This window comes from Hyperoodon ampullatus (genome assembly GCF_949752795.1).
Source record: "Hyperoodon ampullatus genome assembly, chromosome: X".
Taxonomy (NCBI): domain Eukaryota; kingdom Metazoa; phylum Chordata; class Mammalia; order Artiodactyla; family Ziphiidae; genus Hyperoodon; species Hyperoodon ampullatus.
In genome coordinates, this window is record NC_136913.1 from 95023365 (window position 1) to 95050122 (window position 26758).

The 26758-nt window shown below is 37.3% G+C and overlaps 1 protein-coding gene across 1 annotated transcript in view; it reads right to left on the minus strand.

Annotated features, from left to right (window-relative positions):
• Nucleotides 1-500: 500 nt before the first annotated feature.
• Nucleotides 501-26758, minus strand: part of ACSL4 (acyl-CoA synthetase long chain family member 4) — a 39694-nt gene continuing 13436 nt past the window's right edge. The window contains exons 8-14 of the mRNA XM_079727617.1: nt 25808-25947; nt 24854-25026; nt 22674-22748; nt 18345-18536; nt 16653-16767; nt 6114-6271; nt 501-783 (exon numbers count right to left, since the gene is read on the minus strand). Of these exons, the coding sequence (XP_079583743.1) occupies nt 626-783; nt 6114-6271; nt 16653-16767; nt 18345-18536; nt 22674-22748; nt 24854-25026; nt 25808-25947 (1011 nt within the window). The 3' untranslated portion in view covers nt 501-625. The remainder of the gene's footprint in view (nt 784-6113; nt 6272-16652; nt 16768-18344; nt 18537-22673; nt 22749-24853; nt 25027-25807; nt 25948-26758) is intronic.

The window sequence follows — 26758 nt, forward strand, 5'->3', positions numbered from 1 at the left end:
GTTTTATTCTTACTTCAGGCACTGTAATTATTCACAATATTATAATGATTCTATGCGTAACCTACACAACAATTATGAATGCTAAAATGGTTTCCAAGGTATTATTTGATTCTGTATATCATATCATGATTCAAGACAAATGGTTGGAAGAGAATTTTAAAGCCCTGCAGCACTTCTGCTTTGAGTAGTGTTAATATATTTTTTGGTCATGCTTAACATTTGAGCATCTTCTGAACTAGGAAGACAATAGACATTGGAAGTTGCAAATTTCCTCAGACTACATTCTACTCCAGCTCCAACTTATTTTGTTCAATATTAAATATTTTTTCTTTAATGAAAACAGTATATCTTAGGCTAATTTTTCAAAACAGAAATTTTGCTCTAAAATTAATAACACAGCTACAGGGAAATAAGTTTTCAGTTTCAGCTTCACTAGAACTATGCAAAACTAAGTCAAAGTAGACTCAACAACTATTTTAATCACTTTGGGTTTTGTTTTTTTATTACCATGTTTTTAGAATGATACATTTTACATTCTAACAGACAGCTCAACAAGGCTGAAAACTCCAGAAATGAAAAACCACCAGGCAGCCTCCTGCACAACTGTAAGTAAGAGAGCAGCATTTTATTTGCCCCCATACATTCGCTCAATGTCTTTGAGGTAATGGTTCTTCAGTTCCTTCCTTTTCAGTTTGAAAGCATCAGTGACCAAACCAGTTTCAGGGGTCCAGGGCTCCGGGCTTAAGCGAACCTTGATTGGAGTTTCAAATCGCTCCAATTTCACTGAAATGAGAAAGGGGGGGGGGTAGGAAAGAGGGAGAAAGAGGGAAAGAGCGGGAGAGAGGGGAAAGAAGGGGGAAGAGTGACAAGGGTTGGGAAAATGGGGGTGAGTGGGAGAGAGAGAAACAATAAAACATGAATTTTGCAGGATTCACCTAGATGATGCAGGTGATGAGACAAACTTAATGGTATGTTATAGTTAATTAATGAGACCAACAACTTACAATTTCATTTTATATTTCTCAAAGTACACATCGATGAGTTGTTTCAGTTGGATGGTTTTGGACTATGCAGTTTTTTTCCCTAATATATATGTAGACACCCTCCTCTTCAGAGTCTTTCTATCTGTTGCGCCTTCTGCCTGGGATGGCCTTCCCTGCTGTAGTTGCATGGCTCACCTCCCTACCTCATCCACGTGTCTGTTCAAATGCCACCGCCTCAGAGAGGACTCCCTTGACCAATCCTAACAAAATAGAAGTCCCTTTGTCTCTCTGTACCCTCTTATGCTATGTCTTCTTCAAAATACTTATCACCACCCCATATATTATATATTTATGTCACCTACTAGAATGTAAGCTCCATGAAAGCAGGGGCTTTGTTCTGTTCACTGCCATCCATACGCTACACTGAGCCCTCAAGAAACATACATATGTATTCATTCATTCTACAGAAAATTAGCCTCTAGACAACTGTTCTTCATAAGCTTTATTGTAATTCAAATAAGAATCAAAAGGGGGGTTGTGAGTTTCATACTCTTAAATGATATAAGAATTGATGCAGCACATATTGGATTTGAGTTAGACAACACAACACATGTCGAAAGAAATGTAAGAAAATGGTGAAAATAAGGACATAGAAGCAATCCATACAGTACTCAATAATTTTAAATTCAATAAATTATATTCAGTGAAGTTACTTATTATTAATACAAGGTCATCCTTAAAATTCTGAAGCCCTACTAACAGTAATGTTAATCTACAGATGAGCTTTATTTTATATGTAATTATTTAAAATAGCAATTTCAAAGAAGCAAACATCTGCATGTTTTAAAACTACTGCTAAACAGCCTAGGTAACTTGAGAAACAACTTGGTTTCAGTGATAAGCACAAAGAACTCAAATTCAATGAAGTTTTTGTTCTAATGCTAGTCTGAGTTTTATGAAAGCTTGGGTGAATTAGCAAGTTTCTCATTAAAATAAGAGAAAAATATAAAGCTGAGTGTGAAAAGTAATCTTTCAAATTACTTAGAACCAACTTCCTAAAAGTAATGCCTAAAAAGGTAATAAAGGAATATAAAACTTGTTCAAATTAACCATATCTACTCTGATGATAGATTATAGCTCAGTTATATAGAGGTGCCTGAAATAAGGTCATATTTGGATCTCAAGGGAATAGTTAAATTCTCAAATATTGATCTGGCTCCAAAACCTTTTATTTCATATTATTTTACCTACTTACATAGGTCGTATTCCAGAAACACTGACAACAATGGGACAAAGCAGGCACATTATTTCAATTGCACACAAGCAAATTAAGCATTTTTTTTTAATGCTGCATTAGAGGTTTCATAGTTTTGGAAACTCCTAAACATTAGCTAGTACCACAAGCTACAGAGAGCAATGGGCAGTCACACAGTTTCCTATAAATTAAATAAATTTATAAATTGCAAACAAGTGAAAAAGATTAGGGGAAGAAAAAAACAAAAACTTTACACGTGGCATTTTATCAGAATTACCTAGGACATTATGAAATGTGACCTGCAGGTGGCAGCAAATGTCAATTTTTCTAGCCACTGATAGTTGTCAAATCACCCCAAAACCATTATTTTGCATTCTTATGATACTACCTATACCTTGCACTTATATTTAAAACATGAAGAGGCCTGCTATGAACGATGTATGACTTCAGGCAGATTTAACTGAATACAATCAAAACTATTTTATAGTTTTTGGCCTAAGTCTCTGAAATTATAATTTGAAGCAAAAGGTTAGCAAAATAAATCTTCTGTGGCACAGACGAGCTTATGAGTTATTTAGATTTAGCTCATGATTAGTGTTCATTATCCAAATCATGAATTGTTCGATTTCACGCCTCAATCCAAGCACAGGAAAGTTATGTAGGCCTAGCAGGTCCTAGAATTTTACTCCATTTTCCAGCCTGAAAAACTTCCCCCAGTGTTGCTTTTACACAGGTGAATATTCAATGACAAATTATTCAAGTCACATTCTGCTCCATTAGTATGTTCAGAGAGTGACTAAGAATAACAGCCTATTGGCTGAAATACTTTTTAAAATACTACATTTAAAGAAAAAAATGAGGATTTGTATCAAAGAAAATTCTGGAAGCCCAGTGATATTAACATTAAAAAGTATGATATGTCAATAATACTATAATTAACAAAACCAACTTTAAGAAAAAAATTAAGCTACTGTCTTTATGCTTATACAGTAACTTACTTTGCAGATTATGTTAATAGGTAACTGCTATTTAAAACTTTACAGTGACCAGAGTTAACTAGAAGAATGTTCTTCTTGGGGAAAATAGTTTTTCAACTTCAACTTGCTAACAAATGTTACAAACTATATTTTTTAACCAAAATGGAACCCAAGTAGTTAATTGAAAAAAATAAATAATAGTAGCCTAGTTAGGGAAATAGGTGTGCTCATGTATCTCTGACAGGAGTATAAACTAGTCCAGTTTTTCTGGGGGAAGAGGGAGTTATTTGGCAACATAAGGGAAAAAAAGCTTTAAAAATATACATTTTTCTTGACTCAGAAATTCCATTTCTAAGAATCCATATTAAGAATATAATTACATAAGAAAATAAATTAGAATAAAAGATATATATTCTATTTGTTTACAGTGGAGGGAAAAAGTCTAACAATAAGGACTTAAGTGGACACTCCTATACTGGAATACTATTTAGCTTAAAAAAATGGTAATTCAATTCTATATCTACTGACTTAGAAGAAAGTCGATGACGTTGGTAAGTTAAGTATATATAACAGAATGTAATGTCACCACCCAAAGGTAACTACTATCAAGTGATTTTTACTTCCTCCTTTAAACTTTCTGTATTGTCCAGTACTTTATAATGAATATAGATACCTGTAATCAGAAAAATGATATTTTCATTTTTTAGAAGGGAAAGCAATAGGTTAAAACTAGGTTAATCGCTTCCAATTAAACATGAAGAGTACACAGTTTATCTCTGCTCCCCTGGAAAATAAACAGTTTAAAAATAATATTTTTAATTAAAAAGGTATTAACCACAAACAAACAATAGAAATGAGAGAAAGAGGACACTGGGTGAGAAGGCCCAACAAAATCTTAGAAGACCAAAAGCAAACAGGTCAGCAGTTAACTGACTGGGAGCCAAGAGAGCTAAAAGCTAACTGCCCACATCAAAGAACGCCAACAAGAGGCAAACCAATCTCCCGAGCCCATAGACAGAAGCTGAGGGACAGAAGACAGAGATGAGGGGCATGCTGAAAACAGCAGGGCTGGCCCTCATCTGTTCAGAGGACAGTTCTCCCTCATCCTGCTCTTCCCCAACCAGGCTGGAGATAGATTTACCTTCTGGAAAAACTGAACTAGAGAGACTCTGGACTCAGGACACTTACAATAGAGGGAGGGAGTAAGGCTGAAAACTTAAGGGTTCAGTGAGGGGAAGACCTAACCACCCCACCCCCAGCCCCCTTCCAATGCTTTTTTTTTTTTGGCTACCAGAATATTGGCCGTCATGCTAATATCCCCCAGGTAAGAGACTGCAGAAGTCTCCTCTGGAGAAGTGGAATGACTCAAGACACTAACATTTGAATATCTTTTCAGTGAAGCCCAGCAAGCTTTCCAAACAGCTTTTTAGAACCTCATTGTCAAATATGAATGGACAGACAAGGATCAGCAGATATATGCGAGGCTGACCAAAGCAAGCAGAAAGTGGAACTTGAAGGAAACAGAAACAATAACAGGAGAAGGAAACTTCATAAAATGAATCCTTTCAACATCCTCAGAGGATGACTGCACCCATGAAAGAGCAACAGGATGCTATTAAAAGGACACTAAGAAAGCAGGAAAGAACTCTTGAAAATTGAAATTCTGATATTGGAAGTTGGAAGCTCAATAGACTGAGGCAATGATAAAGTTGAGGGATCTGCCACAATATAAAACAAAAAGGACAAGATATAAAGAAGATGGAGCACATATATACAATGGAATATTACTCAGCCATAAAAGGAAACGAAGTTGAGTTATTTGTAGTGAGGTGGCTGGACCTAGAGTCTGTCATACAGAGCGAAGTAAGTCAGAAAGAGAAAAACAAACACCGTATGCTAATACATATACATGGGATCTAAAAAAAAATGGTCATGAAGAACCTAGGGGCAGGACAGGAATAAAGACGCAGACCTACTAGAGAATGGACTTGAGGACATAGGGAGGGGGAAGGGTAAGCTGGGATGAAGTGAGAGAGTAGCATGGACATATATACACTACCAAATGTAAAATAGATAGCTAGTGGGAAGCAGCCGCATAGCACAGAGAGATCAGCTCAGTGCTCTGTGACCACCTAGAAGGGTGGGATAGGGAGGGTGGGAGGGAGACACAAGAGAGAGGAGATATGGGGATATATGTATATGTATAACTGATTCACTTTGTTATAAAGCAGAAACTAACACACCATTGTAAAGCAATTATACTCCAATAAAGATGTAAAATAAATAAATAAATTGCAATCCTCCCACCCCCAGCAAAAAAAAAAAGACAAGATAGATTACAAAAGAAAAAAAAGATAATAAAATTAGAGGATGAAAGTAGAAGGTCAACAACCATATAAAAGTAATCCCAGATACAAACATGAATACAAAACTCAGAGGGGAAAAGCAATGAAAGAAAAGCAAACAAACAACAAAAGGTAAAGAGATTTCCTGGAACCAAAGGGCAGAGATCTCTAGATTGAAAGGGCCCACACCAAGTAAGTATATACAATGGTAAATGATAAAAGATTCACACCAGGGCACATTAGTATGAACTATCAGAGCGAAGATGGACCATTCCAAACACAGACTAGATGACCACCTAGCAGGGATGCTGTGACATACAATAAAGAACTAGTTAGGTTATTCTACCATATAACATTTAAAGATCCTTCCAACATGGAAATTCATTATGTATATTTAAGAGGCAGGTTTTTTAAAACACAACATAGTAAATTGACTGTACTCCAATAAAAATTTAAAACAAACAAACCAAATAGACATCTTGAAGAGTCTAATGCACAGGACCTCATTAAATAACTTTTAGGGACATCAACAGATAAGCCATTTCTTACTTACTGGTATTTGCAGCTTCTCTAATCTCTTTCAGTATTTCAGCTTCCATGGCAGGGTCATTGCAGATATCAACCCAGGTGCCTTCCACCCCTTTCTGTTGTGCCAAAAGTGTCAACCTTTGCTGATTAGGAACCACAAAACTTATCACATAGGACTGGTCACTAAAAAATTAGAAAATAAAACAAACTAGAAATTAAAACATTAAGAACAATTATTTATAAATTATGCAAAGAAATAGTACACATAATTCTGAATATATATTTCTCTTATTTGTTACAGCTTCATTAAGAAGTAATAAAGCCCATAGTACTGTCATAACGACAGACACATAGACAGCCCAATGATATAGAGAGTCCAGAATAAACCCTTGCATATATGGTTAAATGATCTTCAACAATGGTTCCACGACTGTTCAATGGGGAAAAGACAGTCTCTTCAACAAGTGGTATTAAAAGAACTGGATATCCATATACAAAGGAATGAGGTTGGACCCTTACCTTATAGCACATACAAAAATTAACTCAGAATAGATCAAAGACCTAAATCCGTAAGAGCTAAAATTATAAAATGCCTAGAAAAAAACATAGGGGAAAAGATTCATGACATTGGATTTGGCAATGCTTTCTTAGATATGACACCAAAAGCACAGGAGACAAAAGAATAAATAGATGAAGAGTACAACAAAAATAAAAAATGGGGAGCTGGGGTAAGATGGCGGAAGAGTAAGACGCGGAGATCACCTTCCTCCCCACAGATACATGAGAAATTCATCTACAGGTGGAACAACTCCTACAGAACACCTACTGAACGCTGACAGAAGACCTCAGACCCCCCAAAAGGCAAGAAACTCCCCACGTACCTGGGTAGGGCAAAAGAAACAAGAATAAACAGAGACAAAAGGATAGGGACGGGACCTGCACCAGTGGGAGGGAGCCGTGAAGGAGGAAAGGTTTCCACACACTAGGAAGCCCCTTCGCGGGTGGAGACTGTGGGTGGCGGAGGGGGAAGCTTCGGAGTAGCAGAGGAGAGCTCTTAGCAACAGGGGTGCAGAGGGCAAAGCAGAGAGGTTCCCACACAGAGGATCGGTGCCGACCGGCACTCACCAGCCCGAGAGGCTTGTCTGCTCAGCCACCGGGGCGAGCGGAGATGGGAGCTGAGGCTCGGGTTTCGGGTTTCAGTCGGAGCGCGGGGAGAGGACTGGGGTTGGCGGCGGGAAGAGAGCCTGAAGGGGTTAGTGCACGACGGCTAGCCAGGAGGGAGTCCGGGGAAAGGGTCTGGAGCTGCCGAAGAGGCAAGAGACTTTTTCTTCCCTCTTTGTTTCCTGGTGCGCAAGGACAGGGGATTAAGAGCGTTGCTTAAAGGAGCTCCAGAGACGGGCGTGAGCCGTGGCTAAAAGCGCGGACCCCAGAAACGGGCATGGGACGCTGGGGCTGCTGCTGCTGCCGCCAAGAGGCCTGTGTGCGAGCGCAGGTCACTGTCCACGCCCCCTTTCCGGGGAGCCTGTGCAGCCCGCCACTGCCGGGGTCCCGGGATCCAGGGACGGCTTCCCCGGGAGAGCGCACGGCACGCCTCGGGCTGGTGCAACGTCACGCCGGCCTCTGCTGCCACAGGTTCACCCCGCACACCGTACCCCTCCCTCCCCCTGACCTGAGTGAGCCAGAGCCCCCAAAGCAGCTGCTCCTTTAACCCTGTTCTGTCTGAGTGAAGAACAGACGCCCTCCGGCGACCTACACGCAGAGGCGGGGCCAAATCCAAAGCTGAGACCAGGGAGCTGTGAGAGAATAAAGAAGAGAAAGGGAAATCTCTCCCTGCAACCTCAGAAGCAGCGGATTAAAGCTCCACGATCAATTTGATGTACCCTGCATCTGTGGAATACATGAATAGACAACGAATCATCCCAAATTGAGGAGGTAGACTTTGAGAACAAGATCTATGATTTTTTCCCCTTTTCCTCTTTCTACAGCGAATTATCCCAAGTTGAGGAGGTGGACTTTGAGAGCAAGACTTACGATTTTTTTCCCCCTTGTTCTCTTTCTGTGAAAGTGTATGTGTATGCTTCTCTGTGAAATTTTGTCTATATAGCTTTGCATCCACCATTTGTCCCAGGGTTCTATCCGTCCATTTTTTGTTTTGTTTGTTTGTTTTGTTTTTAATTTTTTTAATAATTACTTCTTTATTTTAATAACGCTATTATATTTTATCATACTTTATTCTATTTTATTTTATCTTCTTTCTCTTTTTCCTACCTTCCCTCCTTCCTCCCTCCCCCTCCCTCCTTTCTTTCTTTTCTTTCTTTCTTTCTCTCTTTCCTCCCTCCCTCCTTTCTTTCTTTCTTTCCTTCTTTCCTTCTTTCTTTCTTTCCTTCTTTCTTTCTTCTACTAATTCTTTCTTTCTACTCTTTCTCCCTTTTATTCTGAGCTGGGTGGATGAAAGGCTCTTGGTGCTGCAGCCAGGAGTCAGTGCTGTGCCTCTGAGGTGGGACACTGGTCCACAAGAGACCTCACAGCTCCACATAATATGAAATGACGAAAATCTCCCAGAGATCTCCATCTCAACACCAGCACCCAGCTTCACTCAACGACCAGCAAGCTACAGTGCTGGCCACCCTATGCCAAGCAACTAGCAAGACAGGAATACAACACCACCCATTAGCAGAGAGGCTGCCTAAAAACATAATAAGGCCACAGGCACCCCAAAACACACCACCAGACGTGGACCCGTCCACCAGAAAGACAACATCGAGCCTCATCCACCAGAACACAGGCACTAGTCCCCTCCACCAGCAAGCCTACACAACCCACTGAAACAACCTTAGCCACTGGGGACAGACACCAAAAACAACGGGAACTACGAACCTGCAGCCTGCAAAAAGGAGACCCCAAACACAGTAAGATAAGCAAAATGAGAAGACAGAAAAACACACAGCAGGTGAAGGAGCAAGATAAAAACCCACCAGACCTAACAAATGAAGAGGAAATAGGCAGTCTACCTGAAAAAGAATTCAGAATAATGATAGTAAAGATGATCCAAAATCTTGGAAATAGAATAGACAAAATGCAAGAAACAGTTAACAAGGACCTAGAAGAACTAAAGATGAATAAAGCAATGATTAAAAACACAATAAATGTGAAAATGAAAAATGAAAAATACTCTAGATGGGATCAATAGCAGAATAACTGAGGCAGAAGAACGGATAAGTCACGTGGAAGATAAAATAGTGGAAATAACTGCTGCAGAGCAAAATAAAGAAAAAAGACTGAAAAGAACTGAGGACAGTCTCAGAGACCTCTGGGACAACATTAAACGCACCAACATTCGAATTATAGGGGTTCCAGAAGAAGAAGAGAAAAAGAAAGGGACTGAGAAAATATTTGAAGAGATTATAGTTGAAAACTTCCCTAATATGGGAAAGGAAATAGTTAATCAAGTCCAGGAGGCACAGAGAGTCCCATACAGAATAAATCCAAGGATAAATACGCCAAGACACATATAAATCAAACTGTCAAAAATTAAACACAAAGAAAACATACTAAAAGCAGCAAGGGAAAAACAACAAATAACACACAAGGGAATCCCCATCAGGTTAACAGCTGATCTCTCAGCAGAAACTCTACAAGCCAGAAGGGAGTGGCAGGACATATTTAAAGTGATGAAGAAGAAAAACCTGCAACCAAGAATACTCTACTCAGCAAGGATCTCATTCAGATTTGATGGAGAAATTAAAACCTTTACAGACAAGCAAAAGCTGAGAGAGTTCAGCACCACCAAACCAGCTTTACAACAAATACTAAAGGAACTTCTCTAGGCAAGAAACACAACAGAAGGAAAAGATCTACAATAACGAACCCAAAACAATTAAGGAAATGGGAATAGGAACATACATATCAATAATTACCTTAAATGTAAATGGACTAAATGCTCCCACCAAAAGACACAGATTGGCTGAATGGATACAAAAACAAGACCCATATACATGCTGTCAACAAGAGACCCACTTCAGACCTAGAGACACATACAGATTGAAAGTAAGGGGATGGAAAAAGATATTCCATGCAAATGGAAATCAAAAGAAAGCTGGAGTAGCAATTCTCATTTCAGACAAAATAGACTTTAAAATAAAGACTATTAGAAGAGACAAAGAAGGACACTACATAATGATAAAGGGATCGATCCAAGAAGAAGATATAACAATTTTAAATATTTATGCACCCAACATAGGAGCACCTCAATACATAAGGCAAATACTAACAGCCATAAAAGGGGAAATCGACAGTAACACACTCATAGTAGGGGACTTCAACACCCCACTTTCACCAATGGACACATCATCCAAAATGAAAATAAATAAGGAAACACAAGCTTTAAATGATACATTAAACAAGATGGACTTAATTGATATTTATAGGACATTCCATCCAAAAACAACAGAATACACATTTTTCTCAAGTGCTCACGGAACATTCTCCAGGATAGATCATATCTTGGGTCACAAATCAAGCCTTGGTAAATTTAAGAAAATTGAAATTGTATCAAGTATCTTTTCCGACCACAATGCTATGAGCCTAGACATCAATTACAGGAAAAGATCTGTAAAAAATACAAACACATGGAGGTTAGACAATACACTACTTAATAACGAAGTGATCACTGAAGAAATCAAAGAGGAAATAAAAAAATACCTAGAAACAAATGACAATGGAGACACGATGACCCAAAACCTATGGGATGCAGCAAAAGCAGTTCTAAGGAGGAAGTTTATAGCAATACAATCCCACCTTAAGAAACAGGAAACATCTCGAGTAAACAACCTGACCCTGCACCTAAAGCAATTAGAGAAAGAAGAACAAAAATCCCCCAAAGTTAGCAGAAGGAAAGAAATCATAAAAATCAGATCAGAAATAAATGAAAAAGAAATGAAGGAAACGATAGCAAAGATCAATAGAACTAAAAGCTGGTTTTTTGAGAAGATAAACAAAATTGATAAACCATTAGCCAGACTCATCAAGAAATAAAGGGAGAAGACTCAAATCAATAGAATTAGAAATGAAAAAAGGAGAAGTAACAACTGACACTGCAGAAATACAAAAGATCATGAGAGATTACTACAAGCAACTCTATGCCAATAAAATGGACAACCTGGAAGAAATGGACAAATTCTTAGAAATGCACTACCTGCCAAGACTGAATCAGGAAGAAATAGCAAATATGAATAGACCAATCACAAGCACTGAAATTGAAACTGTGATAAAATATCTTCCAACAAACAAAAGCTGAGGACCAGATGGCTTCACAGGCGAATTCTATCAAACATTTAGAGAAGAGCTAACACCTATCCTTCTCAAAATCTTCCAAAATATAGCAGAGGGAGGAGCACTCCCAAACTCATTCTACGAGGCCACCATCACCTTGATACCAAAACGAGGCAAGGATATCACAAAGAAAGAAATCTACAGGCCAATATCAGTGATAAACACAGATGCAAAAATCCTCAACAAAGTACTAGCAAACAGAATCCAACAGCACATTAAAAGGATCATACACCATGATCAAGTGCGATTTATTCCAGGAATGCAAGGATTCTTCAATATATGCAAATCAATCAATGTGATACACCATATTAACAAGTTGAAGGAGAAAAACCATATGATCATCTCAATAGATGCAGAGAAAGCTTTTGACAAAATTCAACACCCATTTATGATAAAAACCCTGCAGAAAGTAGGCATAGAGGGAACTTTCCTCAACATAATAAAGGCCATATATGACAAACCCACAGCCAACATCGTCCTCAATGGTGAAAAACTGAAACCATTTCCACTAAGATCAGGAACAAGACAAGGCTGCCCACTCTCACCACTCTTATTCAACATAGTTTTGGAAGTTTTAGCCACAGCAATCAAAGAAGAAAAGGAAATAAAAGGAATCCAAATTGGAAAAGAAGAAGTAAAGCTGTCACTGTTTCCAGATGACATGATACTGTACATAGAGAATCCTAAAGATGCTACCAGAAAACTACTAGAGCTAATCAATGAATTTGGTAAAGTAGCAGAATACAAAATTAATGCATAGAAATCTCTGGCATTCCTGTACACTAATGATGAAAAATCTGAAAGTGAAATCAGGAAAACACTCCCATTTACCATTGCAACAAAAAGCATAAAATATCTAGGAATAAACCTACCTAAGGAGACAAAAGACCTGTATGCAGAAAACTATAAGAGACTGATGAAAGAAATTAAAGATGATACAAATAGATGGAGAGATATACCATCCTCCTGGATTGGAAGAATCAATATTGTGAAAATGACTCTACTACCCAAAGCAATCTACAGATTCAATGCAATCCCTATCAAACTACCACTGGCATTTTTCACAGAACTCGAACAAAAAATTTCAAAATTTGTTTGGAAAAACAAAAGACCCCGAATAGCCAAAGCAATCTTGAGAACGAAAAACGGAGCTGGAGGAATCATGCTCCCTGACTTCAGACTATACTACAAAGCTACAGTAATCAAGACAGTGTGGTACTGGCACAAAAACAGAAAGATAGATCAATGGAACAGGATAGAAAGCCCAGAGATAAACCCACACACATATGGTCAACTTATCTTTGATAAAGGAGGCAGGAATGTACAGTGGAGAAAGGACAGCCTCTTCAATAAGTGGTGCTGGGAAAACTGGACAGGGACATGTAAAAGTATGAGATTAGATCATTCCCTAACACCATACACAAAAATAAGCTCAAAATGGATTAAAGACCTAAATGTAAGGCCAGAAACTATCAAATTCTTAGAGGAAAACATAGGCAAAACACTCTATGACATAAATCACAGCAAGATCCTTTTGGACCCACCTCCTAGAGAGATGGAAATAAAAACAAAAATAAACAAATGAGACCTAATTAAACTTCAAAGCTTTCGCACAGCAAAGGAAACCATAAACAAGACCAAAAGACAACCCTCAGAATGGGAGAAAATATTTGCAAATGAATCAATGGACAAAGGATTAATCTCCAAAATATATAAAGAGCTCATGCATCTCAATATTAAAGAAAGAAACAACCCAATCCAAAAATGGGCAGAAGACCTAAATAGACATTTCTCCAAAGAAGACATACAGATGGCCAAGAAGCACATGAAAAGTTGCTCAACATCACTAATTATTAGAGAAATGCAAATCAAAACTACAGTGAGATATCACCTCACACCAGTTAGAATGGGCATCATCAGAAAATCTACAAACAACAAATGCTGGAGAGGGTGTGGAGAAAAGGGAACCCTCTTGCACTGTTGGTGGGAATGTAAATTGATACAGCCACTGTGGAGAATAGTATGGAGTTTCCTTCAAAAACTAAAAATAGAATTACCATATGATCCAGTAATTCCACTTCTGGGCATATACCCAGAGAAAACCATAATTCAAAAAGACACATGCACGCCAATGTTCATTGCAGCACTATTTACAATAGCCAGGTCATGGAAGCAACCTAAATGCCCATCGATGGACGAATGGATAAAGAAGATGTCGTACATATATACAATGGAATATTACTCAGCCATAAAAAGGAATGAAACTGACTCATTTGTTGAGATGTGGATGGATCTAAATACTGTCATACAGAGTGAAGTAAGTCAGAAAGAGAAAGACAAATACTGTATGCTAACACATATATATGGAATTTTTTTTTAAAATGTCATGAAGAACCTAGGGGTAAAACAGGAATAAAGACACAGACCTACTTGAGAATGGACTTGAGGATATGGGGAGGGGGAAGGGTAAGCTGTGACGAAGCGAGAGAGAGGCATGGACATATATACAGTACCAAACGTAAGGTAGATAGCTAGTGGGTAGCAGCCGCATAGCACAGGGAGATCAGCTCGGTGCTTTGTGACCGCCTGGAGGGGTGGGATAGGGAGGGTGGGAGGGAGGGAGACGCAAGAGGGAAGGGATATGGGAACAGATGTATATGTATGACTGATTCAATTTGTTATAAGGCAGAAACTAATAAAAAATAAAAATAAAAAAATAAAATATGTTCTGTGTATCAAATGTCACAGCAGAGTGTAAAAAGGCAATCTATGGAACTGGATAAAATATTTGCAAATCATATGTCTGATAAGGGGTTTATATCTAGAATGTATAAAGAATTCCTACAACTCAACAACAACAACAAAATAACCCCATTAAAAATGGGCAAAGACCTGAAACCATAAAACTCGTAGAAGGAAACATAGGGGGAAGCTCTTTTGACATAGGTCGTGGCAATGACTTATTGAATTTGACACCAAAAGCAAAGGCAACAAAATCAAAAATAAACAAGTGGGAGTATATAAAACTAAAAAGCTTCTGCACAGCAAAGGAAACTATCAACAAAATGAAAAGGTAACCTACAAAATAGGAGAAAGTATTTGAAAATCATATATGATAAGGGGTTAATATCCAAAACACATAAAGAGCTCATACTACTCAACAGCAAAAAAAAAAAAAAATCAATTAAAATATGGACAGGGGAATTGAATAGACGTTTCTCCAAAGAAGACATACAGATGGCCAATGGGTACATGAAAAGGTGCTCAATATTACCAGTTATCAGGGAAATGCAAATCAAAACCACAACAAGATATCACCTCATACCTGTTAAAATGCCTATTATCAAAAAGCCAAGAAATAACAAGTTTTGGTGAGGATGTGAAGAAAAGGGAAGGGAACCCTTGTGCACTGTTGGTGGGAATGCAAAGTGGTGCAGGCACTATGGAAAACAGTATGGAGACTCCTCAAAAAATTAAAAATGGAACTACCATATGATCCAGCAATCCAACTTCTTGGTATAAATCCAAAGGAAATGACAACAGGATATCAAGGAGATATCTGGTCCATGTTCATTGCTGCATTAGTCCATAATAGCCAAGATATAGAAACAACCAAGTGTCCATCAACAAGTGATGGATAAGGAAGATGTGGTGTATATGTTCAGTGGAATATTACTGAGCCATGAGAAAGAGATTCTGCCATTTGAGATAAAATTGATGAACCTGGAGGGCATCATGCTAAGTGTAACAAACCAGACAGAGAAAGACAAAAACTGCATGGTATTGCTTAATTGTGGAATCTTAAAAAAAAAAAAGTCAAACTCATAGAAACAGAGAGTAGAAAAGTGGTTGCTAGGGGCTGGGAGTGGAGGCTGATAAAAGGGTACAAACTTTTAGCTATAAGATGAATAGGGTCTGATGATCTAATGTGTAACATGGTGATCACAGCTGATAACACTGTATTGTATAATCAAAAATAAGAGGGAAAAAAAATTTAATGAGCAAAGGACTTGATTAGACATTTCTCCAGAGGTGATAAACAAACGGCCAAACAAGCAGATGAAAAGATGCTCAAACATCACTAATCCTGAGGGGCAAGATATCCCCTCAAACTCATTACCGTGACTACTATAAAAAAAATTTTTTTAAGTAGAAACAAATGTTGCTGAGGATGTGGAGAAATTAAAACCCTTATACACTGTTGATGGGAAGGAAAAAAAATAGTACTGCCATAATGGAAAGAGTATGGCAGTTCCTCAAAAAATAAAAAATAGAACTACCATATGATCCAGCAATCCCACATCTGGGTATATACCCAAAAGAATTGAAAGCAGGATCTTCAAGCGATATTTGAATATCCATGTTCATAGCAGTATCATTCACAATAGTCAAGAGGTAGAAGCAACCCAAGTTGTCCATTGATGGATGAATGACTAAACAAAAATGTGGTCTATACATACAACGGAATATTATTCAGCCTTAAAAAGGAAGGAAATTCTGACACATACTACAATGTAGATGAATCCTGAGGAGCATTCTGCTAAGTGAAATAAACCAGTCACAAAAAGACAAACACTGTATGATTCTATTTATTCAAGGTATCTAGAGGAGTCAGATTCACAGAAACAGAAAGTAGAATGGTGGTGGCCAGGGGCTGGGTGGGGGGAGGGGAAATGGGGAGTGGTTTAATGGATATTGAGTTTCATTTTTTCAAGATGAAAAGTTCTGGAGATTGGTTGTACAACAGTGTGAATATACTTAACCCTAGTGAACGGTACACTTAGGATGGTTAAGATGGTAAATTTAGGTTTTGTGTTTTTTATAATTAAATTTTTTAAAGGGAGTAACAAAGCCCAGAAAAATAAACCATATTAACACATAAAGAAGGAAAATGGTTCAATCTCTCAGGTTTTTTTATTTAGAAAATTTGTACTAGCTGTGTTACCCTCTTGGGAAAATTACCTATGCTAAGTTTCAGTTGTTATGGATGTTAAATGAAATAACTGTTGTGGCATAGCTAAGTATTTAGCAAGACATAGTAGGTGGTCCAGTAAATAGTTAAAATGTTTGGATTATTTCAAATGACCTTTAAGCTGTTGAATTCAAGAACTTTCATAAATTTACAACATTCCCCAACTCTGAAAGTTTGATGTTTCCCTTATGATTATATCAATTTTTCCCAATTATCCTTTTACTGTAAGTATATGAAACACAAATGCAACTTTAAAATTACCTTTTGGCAAAAGCACAGATGTTGTCAATAAGTGGACAGTTCTTCAGTGCAGCTTCTACTTTCCCAAGAGATACATATTCCCCTGCTTGTAACTTCACCAGATCTTTCTTACGATCTGTAAGTCATGAAGCATGTTATGTTATCCATAGTACATTTATTAAGGTATGTCCAATTCTGATTTTCTTTCAGTCTCATCACCTTAATCTTTATTTATAAAGATACTTCTTTTAAAATCTTGTTATATCTAATGTTTGCCCATACACATCAGTTAAAAAGAAAATGCCTAGTTAAAGAAGTACTGGCTAAAATGTTATATCCTACACCAAAAGCTTTAATATCTTACTATAATGTTTAATATTATAATGAATTTAATAGAAGGAACAAAGACTTTGGGGCTTTAGATTTGAATGGTAGCTCTGCCCCTTACTAGCTATGTGATCCTAGACATGTCATCTGACCGCTCCAACCCTCAAATTTTATCAGGGATAATGATGCCTACCTCATACTGGCATGTAGCACAATGTCTGACCTACAGAACACAGTCAATAAATGTTAATTCCCCATTTTCCAGATTTGTCATTATCTTGTTAAAATGACAGTGCACTAATAACACTCTGGCATAGGATGGCACATCATCAGGTTGCCTTACATCCTTTGTGTGAGTGCTGACTTGCCTACCCATAGGCTGGGAACCCAGTACACATGCCACCAGAGCCAGCCTTTGATTCCAGCACAATTAAGGATCAAGGGGAAAAAGGCGGTGGTGGTGTAGGTGGGGGAGTTACTGGTTCTAGACTGAGCCATGTTTCCTGGGAATTTCCCTGGCAGATCAAACTTCTAGGCGAAGAACCAATTTTCCCAGGAATCTCTAACTATATTCAGGTCACATATGGGTCCAGAGACAGACTTAAATGGACCACTAGAGATAATGACTGAGGAAATTTTATGGCTTGAAAAGGATCTGAATGGGACCCAACAGAGTGGTCCTTATCGGCTAGTCAAATTTTTAACTTTTGCCTGATTAAAGTGAGTAGTGTAAGGGCTATTTTGGAGTAGCTTTGAACTTAATCTATTTCAGTAGGCTCAATAAGGGCAGTGCCAAGCCAACTGACATTCTCAGAAGAACAGATTAATGTTGAGGACTGATATTATAATTTTCTAAGAGTCCAGGCTAGTTAGAGTCATATAAATGGCCACTAGGGAAAATAACATGTCCACAATGCTTCTTGGGTGGGGAGGTAAATGGTGAGGAAGGCCTAGAATAGGGTATGCTACAGTAGATGGTTATACAGAACCAAATGTATCAATAGTTGACCAAAAGAAAACAAAACAAAGAAACAAACAAAGAAAACCTCTTCTGAGCAATTTTTGTTTTCTCACTGCCAACTGCTATTATCCTGCCCGCCCTCCCTACCCCAATGCTGCTTCTGCTACCACTTAGTAAGGTGCAGGCACTGCCCTGCTCTAAACATTTTACATGTAACAACTCATTTAATCCTAACAAAACCCCTACCAGGTCAGTATTGTTGTCCCTATTTCACAGATGGAGAAGCACAGACCAAAGTTAAATAACTTTTCTAAAGTTTAAACCAATGGAATCCTCAACCCTATTAATGACTTGACCAATATTACCTTTCATATATGTGGAAGTTGCAAAAACTAAAGAAAAGCACAAAAAGAGAATACACTGACCGATTATCTGTAAACACCCATCGGGATGGAATTCTCCAATATCACCAGTGCAAAACCACCTTTGGCCATATTCGTCCACAGAATAATCCTCAGCTGTTTTCTCTTCATTTTTAAAATATCCCATGGAGATATTCTGTCCACCGATTACGATTTCACCTCTGGGGTTTGGTTTGTCGTGAACTGTATAACCACCTGGAAGTCATAAAAGCAAATTAGCTATTGTTCTAAAACAAATTTACTTGTATTAATTCTTAAAGATCCTTTGCTACTATTTTTCTGCTGATCAAGTTTTACTTCACTTTACGGGAGCATATTAGTTAATATTTCCCAGGATCATAAAATTTCACACTTGGAACATCATTAAAGCTTAGGGTTCATAGAGTTCTGTTAAGATAAAATCACCCCCAAGAAGGGTAACACTTGAAGTTGTTAGAAGTAAATTATTAATATGTTGATATCAAATGTGTTTCAGATATATTCTAAGGAGGTTTTAATCAAAGAGCATAGGTAGTTATAAATTTAAAACTATTCAATATTTCAGTATGACAAAACCCATTGTACATAAAACATTAAACTCATTATATAAAGCAAAGGTTCTTTCATAGCCAGGAAAACTCCAAATATGGACCCACTCTCCAAAACTGACATTAAAGCCCAGTACCAGAAAAATTAGAAAAATAAAAATTAAAGGCAAAATTCTCCTTACCAAGTTTTACAATATACCTTGTTTCTCTGATTCCACTGCTTAATAAATAACCCGTTTAGTAAAGCAATATTGATGCTGATGCCCAATATACATAGACGCACACTCGCTATATTTTTTAAGATTTTCATTCTAAAATTGGAAAGGCATTACCATGGGAGAAAGGAGGACTTATTCCCAAGATGTAAAACTCTTGGGAATAAAACTGGCCTTTCAGTGTGGTATTTAAAAAGGAACGGTTGTTTGCTCATAGAGCACCACAGTAATGCACATAATAAAAAGTCACATAGGAGAAACACTTTTCGAAACTTCAAATTTATGTCAGATAAAGCTCATTCATTTTCTTGGGTTCAAATAACCTAAGGGATGTGTCCTACAAGGTAACTGGTCCTTTAAAGGTTCAGTCTATGGCTCTTTACACACAACAATATTGTACTATATTCATCAGACTTGTTTAGAGACTAAAACTTAACTATCCCACCCACTAAAAAGGCAATTATGTAATGTAATAGAGATGCTAAATATCGCTATGGCAGTGATCATATTACAACATGTAAATGTATCAAATTAACATGTTGTACACCTTAAATTTACACAATGTTGTATGTCAAATATACCAAATTGAAAAATTAAAGAGGGATTTCCCTGGTGGCTCAGTGGTTAAGAATCCACCTGCCAACGCAGGGGACACAGGTTTGATACCTGGTCTGGGAAGATCCCACATGCCACGGAGCAACTAAACCCGTGCACCACAGCTACTGAGCCTGCGCTCTGGAGCCTGCAAGCCACAATTACTGAGTCCGTGTGCCACAACTACTGAAGCCCTCGCGCCTAGAGCCTGTGCTTCGCAACAAGAGAAGCCACCGCAATGAGACGCCCGCACACCGCAATGAGATGCCTGCACACTGCAATGAAGGGTTCCCCCTGCTCATCGCAACTAGAGAAAGCCCGCACGCAGCAACAAAGACCCAAAGCAGCCAAATATGAATAAATAAATAAATTTTTAAAAAATAAAAGAAAATCTTAAGCTTTTTAATTACTCTTCCTTTATCTGGCATGGCTAGGCTATTCATTATTTTGCAGTTAATGAATATGTTTAATATTTTTCACAATTTCATCATAGGAAGACTGCTTTACTTTTGCAGATTATCACCACTGTCTATAAAACACAGGTTTCCTCTAAGTGGCTCGCCTTCTGCAGTTACTTATAAAAATTAAACTATACAAATAGCTGGACAATTGATTCTCAACTATAAAAATGTTTGCTGGGGGCAATTGGGATTGACATGTATACACTGATGTGTATAAAATTGATGACTAATAAGAACCTGCAGTATAAAAAAACAAACAAAAACAACTAATACTAAACTTTCTTTGGGTTATTTGTATGGAAATATGTTAATATAAATGTTTCAGACATTACATGAAATTTCTAAAAATCTTATATGTTCTGGTACAATGTTATAAGTCATAATTCTAGTTATTACTTTAAAATGTATATCTCAGAAATAACTAAATTTCCTTGTCAATTGCATTATTATGAACATTCATCAAATCTTTAACTGTGGTCATTTTTAAGTCTTTTGTCATTTACAGACAGTTCTGGGTGTACTCTGATGCTTTTGCAAAAATGTTCCTATAAAAGGGTTTCATCTTCAAGGAATTCATGGAAAAGACTCTGACAAGTACAGGTTTCTGGTAACTGACTATACTGCTGAACTGAATGAATAAGCATTTTCAGAACTCTAATGGAAAACTGATGAATTCATAAAAGTGCTAACAAAAGATCAAGATGAAAAAAAAAATTAATTACATGGGACTGAGTGAACTGATGAGGATGATTATAATTTTTGTGACTTTCTGTTTGAATAAAAAAAAAATCCCACAAGGACCCAGAGGCAAAAAATATACAAATCAATTTTCACTGCAAAATAAAGGAGCTGTTACAGTGGAGGATTACTGGACTGAATGGCAATATTATGACATAGTATGAGTGTGTTTCATGTTTGGTAATTGCAATCATTGTTGCTTTTGTTGTGGTCATCCATTTACGATGCTTGGTGTCAGTTTATTTATCTCTTGTAAAAATAAAATACAGTGTGTGTGTGTGAAGAAAAAAAAAAACAAACCTGGAAAATTCCAAAATACTTGAAGGTTAAATGGTTCTATTCTAAGCAATACATGGATCTTGCTGTCTGTATGTGAACTGAATAACATGCACAGTGACCAAGCAAAAAAAAAAAAAAAAAAAAAAAAAGAAATACAAATTATCAGGTCGTCTCAGATCTACTGAATGAGTCTTTCTGGAGGTAGGGTCCAGGAATTTGTGTTTTATCAGCTTTCCAGATGATTCTCATGCATGCTAAAGAGTAGGAACCACTCTTCTATATGCCAGGTTCTGTGAAAACCTGTCCCCATTGCTACATTCTCTGTGAGGTTGTAAGGCCATATGGATAAGACAGGGAGTAAAGAAGGTAGTTTTTGAAAAGCCAGTAAAAAATTACTTAATATTGTTTACATAGTTAACTTCCTCCTTTCACTTAGTTATTTGGAATATCAAATTTTCTAAGTGAGTTTAAGGTGCACTGGTGAATTAAATGCAAAACCTGGATTAAGGTTGAGATTTTCTTACTCCTTGTTCAGACCCAGTCCATTCTTTTTATTTTCCTCCACAAGGTTCCCATTTGCCTCTTGAGTAATCCAGTGGAACTGTTTTTTCCTTACTAAACTTCAGGATGTACCAGGAGTCAGGTCCAGGAAAATGTCTTCAAAATAATTCTCTCCTTGGTATCTTTTCTGATATAAGATCTTGCCAAGAGCTTGTTCTCCACTGCAAAATCATATGGTGATTCACTGTTTACCAAAAGTTTGATTGAGCCAAACCAGGGATGTGATTTAGGAGACAGCAAAGTATGGTAGAAAGTGCATCAGTTTTAGTGTCAAACAGTTCCAGGTGTGATTCATGGTCTGCCACTTACTAGCTGTGCAATTAATGTCTCTGAATTACAATTTCCTTGGCCATTGAATGTGCTGTGTGTTAAGTAGTTCTTAATTCACTTGTTTGTCAGTCTATGGGTTTATTTGTATATGCCTATCTCACTACAAACAGCTGATGAAGTTAATGAAATAATTCACATCAAGTGTCTAGTCCTTTGTCTGGAACCTATAAGATATTTAATAAAAGTTAACTCTCTTAAAAAAAATGTTTGCTGGGGTCAAGCGCTAAGAAGTTGGGGGGTATGTGTGTGTGTGTGATTAGTCACTCTATCCCCTGAGACTATGGGGTTTCATTTCCCAGCCGAAACCTACTCACTAGCAAAATCTAGCTTCAAAAGATAGGATATACATCCTTCTCCAAATCCAGGGAATGCCCCGCTAAGAATTTTTTCCTCTTTACCATCGAGTATTCCCAAGTTCAGAATCATCATGCCTAGATTCTAGAGATTTCCCGTTCCTCTTGGGAACCTAACAATGTTACTGAAGAAAAAGAAAGCACAGGGAAAAGCAACAGCAAAGACTCGCTTGCTACCGCAGACAACCTAATGCTTTATAAAAATGGAAGTCTAGAGGCTCGCAGTAGTTTTTAGCATATCTAGAAACACTAGAGCTTGTCATAAAATGCTTACCTTCCTGCCAGTCTTTTAGCTTAATTTCACAGCAAATAAGAGGGGCTCCAACTCTGCCAGTAGTATAGTCAGTAACTATAAGGGAAAGAGCAACAAAGATATTAATTAGTGTAACACATTTCAGACTCCCACTAATGTGATTACAGGAATATTAAAGTTGGAGCCAGATTCTGAAAGATGACAAAAGAAGAGGCCATAGTGAGAGAAGTGCAAAGCGTGACCATTTTTCAATAATTCAGCTTCATTATTTATTTATTTTTGGCTACACCGCACAATGTGCGGGATCTTAGTTCCCTGACCAGGGATCGAACCCGTGCCCCCTGCAGTGGAAGCATGGAGTCTTAACCACTGGACCGCCAGGGAAGTCCCTTCAGCTTCAGTTTAACAGTGTAATTGATTTCAATGTTGGTACATCATTTTGGCTTCTCATGGCTACACTTCGGATAATTAAGTATAAAAATCTGTTAAGGGAGGAGAGCTGGCTCCACCATTATCTACGTAGGATTCTGGTAAGACAGATTTTGATTGGGAGTCCTCCTCTACAACTCGCTGACTGGATGTATAAATTGGACAAGTTACTTAACTTCTCTAAACCTCCATTTCCTCATCTATATAAAAGGGGATAATAACAGAACCCATTTCATACAGGGATATGCTGTGAGGGTTAAATGAGATGATTCGTGGACAGTGCTTAACACTTCTTGGCAAAAAACAAAGTGTTCAATAAATGTTAGCAGCTATTATCCAACATGATGATGATGATGATATTATCCTTTTGTAGTTTGTGATTATTGCTCGCAGTAATCAAGTATTTATGGACAACCTATTATGTACCTAGCATTATATTAAACATTGTGAGGAAAACACATTAAAGGTAAGGAGACCCTGCCCTCAATGAGCTTACAAACAAACTACCTGGAGAGAAAAGCACGTGAAATAATTTAGAGCACTTTAAAATACTAAACTGCATGGTACTGATGGTGAGAACAACAGCACCTTGGAGACTAGAAAGATCAATGATTAAGATGAAATGTCTGGGAAACCCTTAACTGAAGAGTTGCACATGAGAAGATGGCTGTGACCAGATAGCAAAAAGGGCATTGCAAGAGAAGGGAACAGAAAATACAAGAGAGAGTAAGAAGGTTGGCTTATTTGGAAACAAGAATCCTGGTGTGTACACAGGTGGCAAAGAATGATGAAGAGGTACAATGGTGCCAGGTTAGAGACATCTTGAAAGCTACGTTCACCAGGTATGAAGCAGTGTTTGAGGTGGATGTGTCTAACAGAAGAATAGAGGATGAATCAGAAGTAATATAATAGAGGCAGACACAGCAGCTGAAAGGCTGTTACCACAGGGCAGTGTGAAGTAATAAAAGGTTAGATGTCAAAGGTGGCAGGCAGTGGAGGGAGCAATCCAATGAAAAAGTGGGAAGATCTGGTGAAAGTTAAAGATATTAAAAATAAACAATCAGATGACTTCAAAGCTAATGCCCTGAATGATTTTAAGGATGGTAATAACACTGTCAAACAATTTGGCAATGGAAAGATGGTTTTGGATAATGGCATTGACTTTGGACATAAGTTTAAAGTGAAAGTGAGAGAGTAAAAAAATTACTATACCCATTGTTTCACAACCTAGGGTGATTTGCCCCTTAAGGGATATTTGGTAACATCTAAAGATATAATTCATTGTCATGTTATCTGGAAGCTATCTAGTGGCTAAACATCCTACAATGTGCAGGAGAGCTCCCAACAATAAAGAATTATCTGGTTCAAAATTTCAGCAGTGCTGAAGTTGAGAAACCCTGCTATAGGCTGTTGAAAACAACAGAAAGCAAACAAGAAGTCAGGGCAGGAATACAGATTCGAGAGGGAACACAAAAGTGATACCTTATTCCAAGAGTGCAGTTCTCCGAGGAAGTGACCATTTAGAGAAAGAAGATTACAAGACCAGGGTGACAGAACTTTCAGGACTGACAATGTGTCATAAGTATTTACGAGGCTTAAAAATAAAGGGTACACATGACTCAACTACAAGTTTCTAAAACTAAAATATGTAGATTTTCATTGAATCTGATATTACTTAGGAGGTATAAAGTTACCATGGTTCCCAAAGGCAATGCAAATTGGCCTTACCAGTAGCAATTAACATAATTATTTGCCACATTAAAAATGCTTACCTTCAGTAACTGTGCCAGCACCACACGATTCTGTCAGTCCATAACCCTGACCAACCGGGCAGCAGAAGCAGACATTCATGAATCGTTGTGTCTGCGGAGACAGGGGTGCTCCACCAGACAGCATCATACGGACATTCCCTCCTAGCAGAGCCTTCACCTTTTTAAACAGTATCCTTGATAAAAGGGATGATAAATGATTTTAATATATGCACAGATTATTCTTGGTGACACACTAATTTATAGGCTCTGGAAAAGATTTCTCAACTTTGGTTGAACACCTATATTTCAGGACTATTGTGATAATGAGAGGTGAACAAAGCAACAACTAGTAGCACATTGAAAAAAATGCCAGAAAAACTCTTAAAAAGGCAAAAAGAAAAATGTATGGTGTCAGGAAACTACTTTGACACACAGTAAATGAAAGAAAAGGATGATGTCAAAGGAAAAAATGTAAAGTTACCTTTGGAACATTTAGTCATCTATCTTATTTCCCTTCCAATGAAAAATGCTTCCCCATCTCAACTCCCCAGCACCACATTTAAAATAACCATTATATTCATACACTTAATATGCTATTTTATGAATACAATAAATCAGAAACCTTCACGCCAAATAAATCTTGAAAATCACTTTTTTGAGTTAGAAATGGCATTTTTTAAACTCAATTGTCTTGACACAAAAGTCTACTCTAGTCTTTCTTCATGAGACCAAATATTATAATTAAATCTTAAATATGTACTCAATTATTAAAATTTGCCAAGATCAGAGTTCAAGGTCCTCTGCTTGCTATACAAGCAATGAGGCTTAGAAGTGAATAAAAGAGAAATTCAACGTTATGATCATGGTGGTGATGCTCAAACTAAATTAACTTGTTGTTTACTTACTCATCTGCCAGATGTAAAAACACAAAACGATTTAAAGGCTCAAACTACAGAGTCTATGAGATATACTTACAGATTGCAAAGCGGTGCATCATATCCCTTTTTGATCTGTTCCAATTTGTAATCATACCCTATCTTGAACAGAGTTTTCTGGATATAATTCATCTCTTGGACTTTGCTCATAACATTCTTATAAATTCTATCCATGATTTCCTAAAAGGCAAGCAACATATTAAATAATCTGAAAAGAACTACACCAACACTGAGACAATCTTAGTCGAAAATACCTTATTTACAATACCTTAGGTAAAAGTCTTTAGTAGAATGGAAATATTTATTATATTGTAGGATTAATTTCACTAACTTGTTCACTATTTCAAAAACACTAAGGACAAGTATAGGGGTTTCTTCAGTTCTACACACTAAGTTTATCTAAAATTTTTTAAAAATTGACTAGAGAATAAATAGTTCATTCACCTATCACATAAAGATAATTTTTAAAATTCTTTTCTTCAAATATATTCACTTATTCTCAAATAGCACTAAAACATCCAACTATGTTGAATCTAATCCTGATGTTTTTCTTACTACTACCTGTGACTCTTACAGCCTGGCAGAGAGTTTTAGAGTTTCTTAAAATTCTTATGTCCTTATAATTTAGGCATTTCTATTCCATTTTAATAGAAGCTAAGATAACAACAAAAAAAATAGGATTCTTGTTCACAGCTCCTTGGGAAATTAGAAGTAGGACTAGGTTTGGGATATACTGACTCCCAAGCTAATACATGCAAAACAGAAAACAAAAAAAAAACCCAAACAAACCAATAAAAGCCCCAACTACCACTAAATGATGTTTTCTTGGCATTACTTAGCACAAATTAACAAGAGTTATTGCATAAAGCACACCTATTTATAAATACCTAGTTTTAAATATTTAAAATGGCAATTAATGTAAATTCAGTTGTGCTACAACGAATAACTCTATGGATGGCTCTTTCAATATTAGAACAGAGTCATACACAAA